General features: G+C 43.4%; 1 protein-coding gene across 1 annotated transcript; it reads right to left on the reverse strand.

Annotated features, from left to right (window-relative positions):
- Positions 1-1,850: 1,850 nt before the first annotated feature.
- On the reverse strand, positions 1,851-14,815 carry PSMC6 (proteasome 26S subunit, ATPase 6). Its single transcript, XM_048066233.2, is given in 15 exon segments — positions 1,851-2,343; positions 3,455-3,526; positions 5,492-5,536; positions 5,539-5,571; positions 5,663-5,783; positions 6,818-6,879; positions 7,232-7,355; positions 7,451-7,512; positions 7,943-8,030; positions 8,963-9,077; positions 9,529-9,596; positions 13,327-13,379; positions 13,584-13,623; positions 13,978-14,057; positions 14,601-14,815. Coding segments are annotated over 15 exon segments (1,209 nt in total). The 5' UTR covers positions 14,728-14,815; the 3' UTR covers positions 1,851-2,224.
- Between the last annotated feature and the right edge of the window lie 4 nt (positions 14,816-14,819).

Raw genomic sequence — 14,819 nt, forward strand, 5'->3', positions numbered from 1 at the left:
CTCCCCCTCAGGGCTCTCCCCTCAGGGCTCCCCTCACGCCCGCCGAAGTTTCCCCGAGCCCAGCCCGTTGCCGGCCCTCGCCTCGCCGCTTCCATTTTGGGGAGAAGTCCCCCCCTTGGTTTGGGCCTGCCGGGCTCCGCAGGCTGGCAGAAAGGCCGAAAAGATGGGGTAGGGCTTCGTGCCGGCCCGCCGCCCTGCCGACAAACCCCCCCCGGCTCTGGTGGCAGCCAAGAAAAAGGCAGAGCCCCGCAGTATGCCCGCTTCGTCCACAGGCACACACACTTGGGTGGCAGGCAGAGGCACTTTTTGCCCCAGCCAGGGATGGTCCTGGGCCAGGAGCCTGGCCCCACGCTCCGCTGGACCCCGTCACCCCAAACTGTCCAAATGTTTTGCTCGTTGGCTCATCTCCCCCTTGAGAAACCTTTGACAATCGTGTTTGAGCAACGGCTCTGCAATTTCCTTTTAGCGAGAGATCAAAAATGAACTCAAAAGTGAAGGGCAGCACAGCAGGAAAAGTGTGGTTCATAGCTCTGGCCAGCACCTAGAATAGGAACAAGGAGGGATATTTGGGACATTACCACCTGGACTTCAAAAATATAACCATTTCTGGTACTTCACAAAACTGTTCTGTCATTTTACCCTTCTCCAAGGTAATGTAGGAAGCTCAGCTCAATTTTTGCATCACCACAGTGCTCAGAGATTGACTTTGACTACCCAGGTGTAGCACCCATACCCAGCAGCGCTGTCTGAGCTGCACTCAAATGTGTGGTATGGAAAACTATGATTGAAATTTGCATCTTATACTCCTGACACAATCACATTAGGAAGCTTTCATATGAACCAGAGTTACTACAGCCATTAGCTGTAAATGTGAAAATAGCGCCCGTTCTGCTGCAGCTGTTCTATGCCTTCCCCTGCCTCTGTTTTGTCTCATAGTGATAGGGAATGAAATATAATGCTGGTTGTTAAAACTGCCAGGGAAATGCTGCTCAGTGGTGCCTTTCCCAGTAAGTCTAGAGTTAATTTAATGTACTTGTCTGACAGCTGAGCATGCCCAAAGTAATCCAATTAGAATAACGAGAAGTAGCCAGAAGTCCAGTCTAGTACCCTTACTGTTCCAGTCTAACACTTCAGTAAATTCCACGGCACAGTAAGTCAATCTCCACACACACCCTCTGAGGGGAACTGATCAGAAAACAGAAATAATACATAGTGACAGATGGCTTTAAGAACAGGTTAGCCACCACATTTTTATTTCTGTTTGAATGATTACTCAAACAGCTGCAGCAGAAAGTTCCCAAGGAGCACAAAGCCAAGCCCACAGAAGGCCAAATTCCAGCCTTGTAAGATGCATAGCAAAGCCGTGCTCAGAGCTCCAGGAGCATTAGATATGGCACTCCACATGTGTAAAGCAGCACAGGTTCCAAGTATATCAGAAAGTTCCTGGCTGTATGAAGTAACTGAAAGGGGAACTTGGAGAGGAAATCCAGCTCAGATTCTCCACTTCCACTTAGATACTTTTGTCAGTAAACTGGTATTTAGCATTAGACTTACCCTAGCATAAGGGAAGACAGCAAACATTTTAAGACTTCTTCAGTTCTTGCACTCTGAGCAATAACTAAATGCTAACTCGGCTAAATCCTCTTTCCTGACTTCAGGAGCGAAGGAGTAAACACCAATTTTCTCTCCTTTGTCCCAAGGGGGAAAAAAAAAAAAAAAGCACCTCATTTTGGTATGTAAGGTACAAGATTTGAATACAAAGCACTACACCATAGAAAAGTTACTCTGCAAAAACTGAAGACACGTGATTTAACTCTCTCCAAGAGAGTTACAGAGAAGGTACACTGGGGTAAGCCAATTTAAACAAGTTTTATTCAACTGTTCGATGAAAGGAAATTTACTGATATAAAAAAAAAAAAACAACCAAGAATTGAACTGACTTTCCTGAAGATTGCTAACTCATCCAGGCACATTTATAAAGTCACACCATAATTGCTATGAGAACACATCTCCACGCATTTTACTTAACCTGGGCTGTAATGAATATTGTATTTCAGAATTGTACAGAAAATATTTCTGTAGCCAACTTGCAACTAGTGTTACCAAACTACTAGCTACATGTTATACAAACACCTTATGATAACAATCAAGAGGTACATTATTTCTCTTCTTAGACATTAACCCAGTATGTCCCCCGCAGTCAATCATGAATTATATGGTTAACTTAAACAGGTTTGTAGTCGAGCTTGGACTCCAGCTTCTTAGAATCGGCCACTTTTCTAACAGCTTTCATGAAGTCTTCCTGAACTACAAAGTCATGATCGGCGCGGATCGCAAACATACCTGCGAAGAATAATTCAACAGCAAGGGTAAGTTGGTGCTCCTTTCAGTACAGAAAGACAGTACATGAAGTCTCACTCAAATTTAAGTGGAAAGGATCCAAGCTGCATTATCTGCACAGACTGTTACATGCAGCTTTTGTAAAGTTGGGAAGAGGATTAAACTATAGCAAAGTCACTGAAGTGATCACTAAAAGGTACAGCCCACTTTAAACGACTAACTGTGTAACTCAGCTTTCCAATGTAGGCAAACCTTAAGTGTACGATAAATTTATGAAGTGGAAAAAACAAATATTATAAACTCTCCCAACACCCAGGTATTGAAAGACCTGGATGCTCTGCAAAATGGAGAAAAATGGGTACTACCAGTGTTTCTGGCATGAACCTCATTCTTATGAGATAATGACATATATCATGATACTTGGCTGGTAAAAGTGGTTAAAACCACTCAGACACGCTATGGCCTTTCCCCCCCCCCCCCTCCATTGTGTTGAACTTGAACTACAGAGAACGTTTATACCGTGCATGTCACAGGATGGTGCCTACACCCACATAATTCTGTGTGGATCCAGCTTGTGTATGGCAGGGGATATTAGTGAGTATATTGCCGTGTCACTGCACCGCTACTGCTCCTGACTGCCAGCAGGTCTGCACATGCTAGCTGAACCGTCTGTATGCCTAGCTGGTTTACCGACAGACTTTGTAAGATACTTGTCTGAAACCTTAGAGGAAAGATGTAAAAAAAATCAAGTTCTTCGTGACTGTATAGGTCACAAGGAAACTTGGAAGAAAAGATATTTTGTTCAAGTTATTCCATCAAGCTTCAGGGCATATCGCCACGCTGCTGCTTACGCTTCACAGTCTAGACACATGACATGCTGTGAAGTAAGCAACTGCTTTGGCATGTTGCTACTGATGAGATGTTAGCATTGCCGTTAAGTGCTGTCCATCCCTTAAGAAAGGGGTACAAGAAGTGAGCAGTGTGCAAGGACCATATTCCAGCAGAATATTTCTGAGCACCTGGTTTTAATCCATTGACAGAAGCACGTGAGAAACAGCTCAAATGTTCAGCATTAATCAAACAAGTCCATCAAAATTAATAATTAAGAGAATACCTGCTTCGGTACAGACATTTCTCAAGTCTGCTCCATTAAAGCCATCAGAAAGCTTCACAATTGCTTCATAATCTATCCACAAAACACAAGTGCCAATTAGAAATAAATTCACATTTCCCCTTACGGATACCACCGAAATATGTGCCCAGCTAACAAAGGAACGCTTTACTTTGATTTCAGTGCAAATAGGTAGCTGACTACCAGACTGATAAATTAAATCAGCTGAAATAATCAGCTGTATTCTCCCTTTCATTAACAATGAAAGGTACCTCAGCCAAAAGCTCATGTTATGGAGTTAAATCCCAAAGTTACTAATTTGAGGTTACAAGCATTGACATAAAATGCAAGAAAACATACATCAAGGAAACGTTATCATCATTTAAATGATGTAAAAAGCAAAACAAAACAGAGAACTTAAATGAAAGTGATCATCTCAGTCCCTTTCTTATTATAACTGCATCTCTAAAAGGCATTAAACGCCTTGACATAGTAAGCCTGGTTATAGTTTCTGTAATGAGTTTCTAAAACAGACTGTTGAGCCTTCAGTGCTGCACATTAAAAAAAGCCATTTTGCAAGGCTTCACATTAAAAAGTCAAGAATTTTCTGCAGAACTTTTCAGAACAGTTTACCTGACGGATGAAATTCAAAACCTTTGAACTGAAAGCTTTTATCTTAGAATCCAAAAAGACTAGAAATTCTTTATTTGTTAATTCCATGTAGCACACTGTCCCTATAAACAAGGAAACCGGAAAGTGGTGGGGAGGAGTGAAAGGGGACTAAAGCCACATCAAAAGCTGCAAAGTTTGGTAAGTTTAGTCTTCAGCAGACACCAGTACTAGAGCAGGAGAACCTCATGCTGGAACCTGGAGCAGGTCATTATCTTAGGATTTTAATGCAGCTCACACCTCATTTTGCTCATTTGGGACTTCCTTCCAGGATATCACAGCTGAGCATCACAGCCTTCCCACGTCACATTCAGCAGTTTAGCCAGTAGCCCATCTTACATCTCACTTCGTTAAGGATATAAAGGAACGCTCCTACCCTGCTTCCATTCCAGTGCCCAAAGATGCAGAGAAAGAATGAAGTACCTTACCTCAGGTTCACGATTTGCCTTGGAGCATCTTCTGTATCTTCAGCTACAGTCTGATGCACATTTAAACCAACACTGCTGCTAAGAAAGGCAATCCTCATCCCTCTCACCCTCCCCCAGCTCATTCCTGCTCCTGAGCCACCCTCTCTATTGAGCTGCAGCTGTTTATGCAGCCAGATGGTGAACGAGATCAGTTCCACCACCCAGATCATGCTGCCTGGCTGCATGAATAGCTCATGTCAGCAAAAAGGCGGGGGCGGAGTGGGGGGCAGCACAGGGCTGGGAACAGGCAGGCAGGGTCTGCAGAGCCATACCGAAATAAAAGGCAGCCAGCGTTGTTTAAAGTCAAATCACAGTTACAGCTTTCTTGAGGAAGGCTCTGAAGCTTTCACCATAAGAAAAAGACTTTGGTTAGCTTAGAGTAGCACGAACCTTCCCTGTTTTATCTGACAAATACCTCTCCCCTCGGGAGAAGGCTCTCTACAAACAATAACCAGCAAAGACAAGCTTGGTTTCAGATAACAAGGTTTTCGTTATGCCATCTCCACACTCCGAGGTTAAGTTTCTCTATGACTTAAAAATTCTTTCTTGTTCTCAGACTCCTGCAGGAAGACTTTTTTTTTGGCTAAGGGAAATGCTGTTTGCTCGCATTAAGCTATTCCCCCATAAAAAGGAAACTAACTGATGAGAATCATGCCCATTTGCTGGTTTACAGCTGCGCTCCAAGGCACATTTTCAACACATGCAGTTATCTTTTGCAAAGGGAGGCTTAGCAACAACTCAATCAGGATTTTTTTTTTTTTTTTTTTAAGTAGAATTCTGAGAGGGGGAAGTTTTGTTGCCATTGTAAGGACAGGAATCCCAAGTGTGTCAGAGTCAGTGTAACAACCCTCTTCACACTTTAAAAAAAAAACAAAGTAGAATATCCAGGCAGTTTTCTACTTACCTATTTCACCATGTTTAGTGATAGGACCTGCGTGAATCTTCAAATATCTAATCTGGCTTGTTCGTTTGGTAGGTCAATATCTGGAAAGAATTATAGCTTTAATGAAAGCAGCACAGCTCACACATCCTCCTCTAACATCCTCCTTCCAGTCACTGTGCTGAAGTAACTCACGGATCTTTCTATCCAGCCTTCCAGGCCGCAGAAGCGCAGGATCCAGCGTGTCTGGTCTATTGGTAGCCATGATCATTTTAACTCTGTGCAGAGTATCAAATCCATCCATCTGATTCAACAGCTAGTAGGAAAGAGAAGTTTGGTTTTAGAGCACGCTAGGGGGTTTTGGCTTATTTACTGCACTTTAATTTCTGCATATGTACTTCCACCAAGTTAATAAACGTGGTGCGGATAAATTAGAAAAAAATGCTACAAGCCTTCTAAAAGAAGGCCACAGCTCCCCGCGTATTCTATAAGCAATAAAGGAAAGCTTAAAAGAGCCACTGAAAATGCTTCATTCAGAGAAAAAGATATCGAACAAAGCGGAGCTCAAATGTGAAAGACTTGGCTAAAACAATAAGGCAATGAAAACAGCGCAAGTACTAAAGGACCCAGTGGCTGGCTGAGACATTCTGAGTGCAATGCTCTAAGTCCAGGACATTCAAATTAGACTTGGAGAACAGCCTCTAGAATACTAATACACATATGAAGACATTTCATTGTGACGATCCAAAGTACTTGTTCTTCGATCACAATGATTTAATTCTTTATGTGAGGCAGACACATTCTTTTGAACTGGACAAACTGTTTGCAAACACAGGCCAATGAAGTCTCTCGCTAGCTTCAGAATTCTTAATTGTCACCGGGGTTTTAAAAATTCTCTTCACACAGCCAGGTTTACCACAGCACTTGGTACAGAAAGAAACAAACAATGCTCCTAGATTCAGGAATCAAACTGTACAAGCTCAAATATTTTGTAAAGTAAGTGTCTTTGGGAATAAGAGACAAGCTCTCCTTTTCCTCTTTAAGAGGAAGCCCTCGAAACAATAAAAAAAGAATGCAGTACGCAGAATCGTATTGAAGCAAGAAGAAAAATACCCTGAACTATTTTAGCAATTTTAAAGATTCTTTCAATTAGTCTCCAAGTTGGATTCACAGCTGAGTTATGAGGATGTGCAACTGCCTTTTGCCAAAGCAGCATCTAGATCAGTTTAGCTTAAGGTATTAACTCAGGAAAAGTTCTACCAAGCCAGCTCCCAGTGTAACAATTCACACCTGTGTTATAACTCCATCTTAAATAGCACCGTACAGTGTGCGGTCAGTTCAGGCACTCACCTCCATCAGCGTCCTCTGAATTTCTCTGTCAGCTGAGGTGCCTTCAGAAAAACGGCGGCCACCTGCAGCATACCAAACCCGTCAGTTACAATACTTTACTTCTGCCTCCGCATAACGCTATGTCTGAAGACAATCAGGTACCCCTTTTAATGGGGGGAGAGGGAAAGGAGGGAAGAGTTGCTTAAACACATTTTGAAATGCAGTTTCATATAGTTGGAAAAATGTAAGCCACATATGAACCGTTATGGTTCTAAGCTAGCTGTCATAGCTCCAGAAGTTGAACCACTTTGCCCTGTTATGTTTCCTCTTAAAAAAATAGCATGTAAGTATGTTTTTTCACAAGACAGACAGTAACTCTAGAACTGATTTGTGCTAAAAAGAGCCTCTAGCCATCCTCCAGACCATTAGCCTTACCAATAGCGTCTATCTCATCCATGAAGATGATACACGGCTGATGATCTCTGGCATAGTTGAACATCTCTCTGATCAGTCGAGCACTTTCACCGATGTACTTATCCACTATTGAACTTGACACCACCTTTTGAAAGACAAAAGAAACATGAGTGAAGAGACTGGAGAGCAAACAGACAAAGCACGTGTGCACACGTGTGTGCAGAAGTAAGGTTACGCTACCTTTAGAAAGTTGCAGTCAAGCTGGCTAGCGACAGCTCTGGCCAAAAGTGTTTTCCCTGTACCTGTACAGACAAGAGACCAAAGACGTTTAGCTATTAACCCAACGTTACGTTAGCAACTTTAAAACAAAGAAAAAAGGCTATTGCAACCAAGCACGACCACTAAGCTTTCATTTCCCTTTGATTCTATGAGAACTTCAGTTCTTATCTGTCTGAAAGGTCTGTCAGGGGCTTGCTGTGGGATGGGGGGAGCTGCACTGCCACCCTTACGTTCCTTTTATACTCCGAAATCCACTGAAAGGACACAGCACCTCAGTGCTCTGGCCACCCTCCGAATTTTCTCCTGATGTGCTCCTGCCCCCAGAGGCAGCACACAGAGGACACTGCACCGGTAATCACCCGAGCGGTTAACAAGTCTGAACGTCACCCTTACGCCTCACCTCAGCGAGTGGGAACCACAGGAGGTAAGAGATAGCAACAGTGAATCACTCACCAGGGGGGCCGTAGAGCAGGCAGCCTTTTGGAGGTATAATTCCCACACGCTGGAACAGTTCTGGGTTTGTAAGCGGCAATTCTATTACCTGTGAAGAGACAGAAAAACAGTGACTTTGTTTCAGTTTTAAAAATAGAGGAGTGATCTCAGGAAGTTAATGGAACGCTTGCCAGCCTGTTTTCTAGAGAGCTGTATTCTTCGCTATCTGTGCGGCATATTTTTGGATGAGAAACGGATGAGTAAGAAAGCACCTGATTGCTCTAACTGATCAATCCACAGTCCTGCCCTTGTTGTGCAGACCTCACTTCTGCTATGCCTTGTTTCTCTCGGTGCTCATTCAAACCATGTTTTCCCACTATCATAATCCAACTTCCCAAAGCAATTCTAGCAGTTTCTGCGCAGAATTAGTTTGGTTTGTTGGCTGTCTAACCTAACTATGCCCTCTCACTTGACTTTATAGCGCTCCCTTAGCTTAAAGGGTCTCGCATCCTTCAAACCCCCTTTTTAGAAGATTTTCTTCATTTTAATTTCAATCCAAGCTCCCGTAACAGCAGAGATGAGTTATAACCGGCTTGAGAACTGGGATGTGGTGTTTAGAATAATCCTTCTCTGCTACTGTAAGGTGTGTGCACAGCACACAAACAGTCTCTGTTATAGTCAGATGGCTCACAGCAGCATGAGCGAGTCTTCAAACACCCACATTCCTTGCTCAGCCTGCAGCACTGATGCCCAAACTAACAGGATTACTTCAGTGTGAGCGCACCAGCATCCTGGATCGCATTGCTGTTTGCCATAAACACAATTGCAAAGCTGAAAAACATTTAAAAAAAACACTTCACAAGTTATCTTCTAGCATAGAAAAAAGTTAATGAAACACACAAAGCACTCGTCTGATAGGATCCTCTAACAGCCTCTCTCATGATAGCTTAGGATAAACATCAATAAAACATTTAAACACTAAAAAAAACTTCACTCAGAACACATCCCGCTATTTGGAAACTGTTTTGAGATAGCAAATACCTCTCGCAGCTCTCTGATTTGTTCTGACAGCCCTCCAATCTCAGAATACGAAACATCCCCTGGGTCTTCATGAGACATATTATACACCAGTGGATCCACTTCCCTTGGCAAGTATCTGGAATAAAAAAAATTAAGAGCATGCATATTTAATTGTGCAGACGTATACAGTTAGTGCAATAAATCCTAGAGCAAGTATGAAAATTATTTATTCTCCTTTCACCTTAAGAAGGAAACAAACATCTGCTAAAAAATAAACAGAGCAAAATTTTAAAAGCCTTACTGAAACAAAAGCTCAAACAAAAACTGAAACAAAAGCTCAAAAAGCTGCTGAAATATCTGAGCTGTAAATGATTTTTTTTTAAATGAGCAGCCAACTGCTTTTAAAGCCAGTTGACAGATACTTGACTTTCCACAAAAGAACTGTCCTCACTTAAGCACCATTTTACAGAACATATTTACAAAATATTACATAACTGATTATTCAAACTTTTGTGTAACCTATTCAGATCAGTGTTCTTCCCCCTTTACACGGTAAGCAGAACAGCAGCTGGAGAGCAGAAACCTACCTCATAATAGTCAGAGTGGTCATATCCAGAGCAACTCTCGTCCCCGGCTTCAGCTTACTTTTGTCAAGCTAGTGACAAAGAAGGTATTTCTGTTAGAACCACGTTTCAAAACGACATTTGGTTTTAGCCAAGATGTTTACTGTAGCTTGTAGGCTCTGCTCAATCGCACACAAGAAGAAACAAGGCTGCTAAGCTACATGCCAGGCAGCGGCTCTAGTAAACACTGCTTGTCCCTCGCCACCATTTTTGGGAATGCTTAAACTGGGAAAAAGCTGGCCTGCTATTCCATGGGAACACCAAAGTGAGCCAGGAGCTCACCAACGAACCTGGAGGTTTCCAGGATGACAGAAAAGCTAAAACAGGCCAGAGGAAGTATTTTTTCACGCTGAAAGAGATCTTGAACAACAGGTCATTAACTCACTTCTGCTACTTTTGAAAATAGTTTTCTAGACCATAATTCATATATATACTTTGGTTTTTAGCTACTGTCAGCCTGACAGTGAGAGATCTAGCTGAGAGATCTAACCCTCTGCTCAGCATGGGATGGAACCAGCTGTTTCAGAACCAGCAAGCAATCCTTTAAGGACACAAGGAGCAGCCTGTCCATTTGAGTCTCAACTTGCCACCGGTCTAGTCAACAGTTCTCTCATTCCTGGCCTGTCAGAAAGGGTGCATAGATGTTCCTGACCTATTTTCTTCCAGCCTTTCATCGTTTGTTAATTTCACATATCCAGTTATCTCTCATCTTCAAAGTCAGCTGTTCCAGTTGTCATTTTTTCTTTTTGCTGTCATTTACCTCAGACGCCCTACTCACCTGCCTCAGAAGTTTGTCTGCCTACTCCACTTTTTTATTAAAAAAAAAGAAAGTTTGATATTTACAGTCCTATTCCAGGACTCCGTCCTACCTGCTGGCAATTTCTGCTGGGTTTAAAAAGTAATAATTTTTATTTCTCACCTTGCTGTTAAGAAACCTGCTCTAGGACAGCAGTCGCTCGTCTCATACAACAGAGACTTGAACAGCAACAATCATAAAAAAAATACCTTGTCACTGATTTGTTTCAAAAGGTACTCAATCTACATTTGATGAATATAAAACCTGTTTTTTCTGAGCTTTACTAACGTGGCATCTGAGCAACACAGATTTCTACAACTGTTTGCGAGCAGTGCCTGAAGCTTTCCATCTCCCCCACTGGGAGATTTATAAGGTCCCTTGCCAACAAGGGTTATTTAGTCTCTAGCAGTGTTTCGGATCAAGCCATCACTCGAGTCACTGGTAAGACCCACTTTCCAGCTGCCTAACCTTTAGAAATATGTAGAAGCTTGTATTTCTATCAGATTCAACACTGCTCGATAGATTTAAGCTATTCTGTGCCGAGAAGACAAAAAGAAACCAATTGACCTTGAATTCCTTGGGAAGTGCACTTGGATAGGGAAGTAATTTTGTTTTAATGAAGCTCTGTGGCTCCCCTCTCTCAGCAGCTCAGCCCAGCCGCAAGGACCTGGATCAAACACTAGCTCTTGGAGGCTGCAAAACACCGTGCAAAGTTACTTGCCTTGATATTTTGGCATTTTGAAAACAATCATGGATATGTTTTTTTTTTTTTTTTACGCTTCTTCCTGTCAAAGCTAGGATCTTTTAAGATCAAAGAGCGCTTTTTGTTCCAGAATAAACTCCAGAGTACATGCTGCAAGGCCAGACCCATCCAAGACCAATTTATTCCTTAGCATTTATCTCTGTTCCAACAAAGAAACCCAAGACTAACTCGTCAAGCTTATCACGTGCTTCAGAGTGAAATTAAGTGTATCTGTGTCCCAGAAAAGTATTTTATTCCTGTGAAAGAAAATAATGAGTTTGTGCCATAACATATTGAAAGGGTTGAAGCTTACAAGTATGCACTTAAAGAGCACTTCAACACTAGCAATTACCGCAGATGTTTTATGCAAGCAGAACCATACCACATCCATATGCTTGAGAAAAATCATAGATAAATGGATTTATACTACATCAACTACCACACCTACTGACATCCCCTTTTCCCAAATTGTTTGTTTCTAGGAGGAGAAAACAACCATCGTTACTGAAAAAAATACAATACAATCTACTGACAGAGTCAACACTAGGGGAAAATACTTCCTGCAGGAGTTTTGTTCACTGTTTGCTGCTAAGTTTTGCTAACTGTGGGCCTTCGCCTGAAATTCCTGACAGATAGACCCCCCCCCCCTTCCCAACAACAACAACAACCTTTTTAAGCTCTTCCAAGTATAACAATCTCCCCAGTCTGCCACTTCCTGGTTGCCTCAACCTCTCCCCCAGCTACCACAACTCCATTACAGATGAATCATCAAAATAGAGGTGGTTAACTCGTACGTTAGAGTTCTAGTATGCTGTACTTCAAATTAACTTCCAGGTGCCAAGCTTAAATTAATTCAGAGAAACAGGGTATTGCAAAGAATTTGCAAACACATTTTCTTTCAGCAGAAATAGTTAAGAGTTGAAAATTCCGTAACGAAGATCAGCTTCTCTTCAGAAAGACAAGCCAACTATAGCACCAATACTATATCGGTGTACCTTTTACTGAAAAAAAAAAACACCTCTATTCTTCACTATTTATGTAATATGCTAGAACATGCTATGGTACAATCATGAGATTTTAAGATTGCAACTGCAGTTACCTTCCCCTTCAGTAAATAAATCAGTTTGAGATGAACTGAGAGGTCACAGCCGTTAAAAGAACCTACGCTTATCTGCGCAGTAAAACAGCGAAACAAAACGCTGCTGCTTTCTCAGGATACACAATCCTTTCCCGCTGTCATTCTTCTCTACTCAGAAGACACCTTACAGCCTCAGGTTTCATTCATATACAGGAACAAAGACGAATATGCCAGTCAGGGATGAGTCTAGCAAAATCCAATCAGAGATTCCCTTCTACCCACAACGACTCTGCAGTTGCCGAATACTTTCGCCAAGAACTGTGGTTCCCAAGCAATAGATAGCTTGGGTAAGGAACTGCTGATCTACAGGGTTTTAATTTCTGTAAGTGGGTCGCGTTCAATGCTCAATTAACCAAACAGCAGCTCTTAAGCCACGTCTGCAATGTATCACTTACACTTTTGTACAGAAACAGAAAGTAAAGAGTACCTCTAAACTGGTTCTTGCTGACTGTACCAGAAGACGGGTTATTTTGTAAGCACGGTTCTGTATTAAGTTGGGTACCTTTTATAAAATTTCACGTAGCTAAAAAAAGGGGTTGTCCTGCAAACTAGAAGCACTGAGGCTTTTTTTTTTTTTAAGAAAAAAGTCATTAAATACAAATAAAAAGCCCTGATAACGTGTTCAGAACAGAGGTCTTGCCTGCAATCGTTATTTACGGAAGTGGACTGCAAAAGCATTATAAAACGATAGCTAAACATACAGTTATGCAATATTATATCTAAACCTTAGCGTAACAGCAACGGTCCTGTGCAGTGTTTTCAGAGTGGCAAGGGAGTCCTTACACAGTTTGATGGCACGATGATTAATTTTCAGAGTTCAAGCCCAGACAGAAAGACAGAGCTTCACAACAATGGAAAGGATAAACACATGCAAGGTTCCAGGAATGTTTTGGACTGCTTTGCGTCTACAAGGAAATTATGCTGCTACAAGCTAGGAAGGGAGAAAGCAAACAGATCCCTTTATAAAGTAGCCACATACAGCTCAAAGAAAACACTTAAGCCCATTAAGAACAGGATTTATCCAAAGCAATGCTAATATTCGAGACCAAAACAAACTCTTTAAGAATAATCACATAAATCAGCTACCTGACGGCGACAGCCAACCACGTATCTTGGGCCGTTTGTAGCCTTCACAATGACTAGAGAGAGAAGATGAAAGAAAGAGTCAGGTTTACTTGAGGCACTGCTCTGAATTATGCTTCTGAACTATCTGACATATTTTTCTGCCAATGCTCACATGACTGATACGCTTATTTTTCATTCTACCAAATCTTTAGATAAATTTTTAACTGCGTAAGATTATTTTCAGGAGTTCAAAGACTGAAACAGCCCAGTGTACTTACATTTCTCTTCTGTTAGCTGTTTAAGCACCTCACCAACAATCTGCAAAGGAATAAACGTTACATCAGCCTACAGATAAATTAGTCTTGTCAAACAGTATTTATCGTGTGTTTCAGAACATGGAAGATGGCTGTTGACTTGTAAATTCTTTCTCCTGCTTCAAGTCAATAGTTTTACTTCTTTAAGACATCTCTGTTAACCAAGATAAACACAGAAAACTTCTCTAACCCACGCGCTTGGGATGTCTGTATGCAGTAAGGCCTCTCTTTCTGTTAGCTGTACTATTCCCACCTGCTTTTTCTTCTTACCAGAAGGGGACTTGACAACCGCTACTTCTAGACAAGTTCTCCATCAGCCACCCCCACAGGCTGCTATGACCCCATTCCTCCCACATACCTGCCCGACGCTCTGCAATGCCTTGAGATCGTTTTCCGACTTCTCATATTGCTTGGTGAGCTCCTTCAGCTGCTCCCTCACTAGAAAAGGAAAGAAACACCAGATTTGGGCAAGTTTGAATCTAACGGGAACTTGGCACCAGGCCCTTTCCCCTCCCACAGCAGAAGGGCAGCAGGCGGGAGCTCTGTGCGCCCAGCAAGCCATCCCGCCGCGAGCACAGGAACCCCTGCTCAACACAGCAGAGCATGGCAGTATTAAAAAAAAAAAAAGAGAAGGTTTTTTGGGGATCAAAAACCCCACGTGGCATTTAAAACGTGGATTTTGAAAGCAGCTGGGCGCTGAGGAGGACCGGGGAGGCGACGTCCCCCCGTGCCGTGCCCTGCTGAGGCGGCACCTCAGCGCTGCGCTGGGTTCCGGGCCCCTCACCACGAGCAGCACCCGGAGAGGCCCCGGGAGGCGCCCGGGGCAGGGCCGTGAGGCGGCCGCGGGGGCTGGGCCCTCCGCGCGGGGCCGGAGCAGGCCCGTGACGAAGCGCAGAGGCGACGGCGGCACCGCCGGGGCCGGGAGGCTCCTCACGGGTCCCTCCCCCGGGTAGCGGGGGCCCTCCGGCGGCCGCCACTCACGCTCCTTGAGGCGCCCGTCGATCTCCTTGTGCTCCAGCAGCTTCTTGCGGTAGTCCTGCAGCGCCTTGTCCCGCGGGTCCGCCATGATGAGCAGCCGCCGCTCATAGGGAATGCCGGGAAGGGCCATGGCCGCGGGGGGCGGGGCCTCGGCCACGCCCCGCTTCGCGCCTCGGCCCCGCCCCCTTCGCCCCTAGGCCCCGCCCCCTTCGCGCCTCGGCC

This window comes from Anser cygnoides, chromosome 5 (assembly GCF_040182565.1).
Source record: "Anser cygnoides isolate HZ-2024a breed goose chromosome 5, Taihu_goose_T2T_genome, whole genome shotgun sequence".
Taxonomy (NCBI): domain Eukaryota; kingdom Metazoa; phylum Chordata; class Aves; order Anseriformes; family Anatidae; genus Anser; species Anser cygnoides.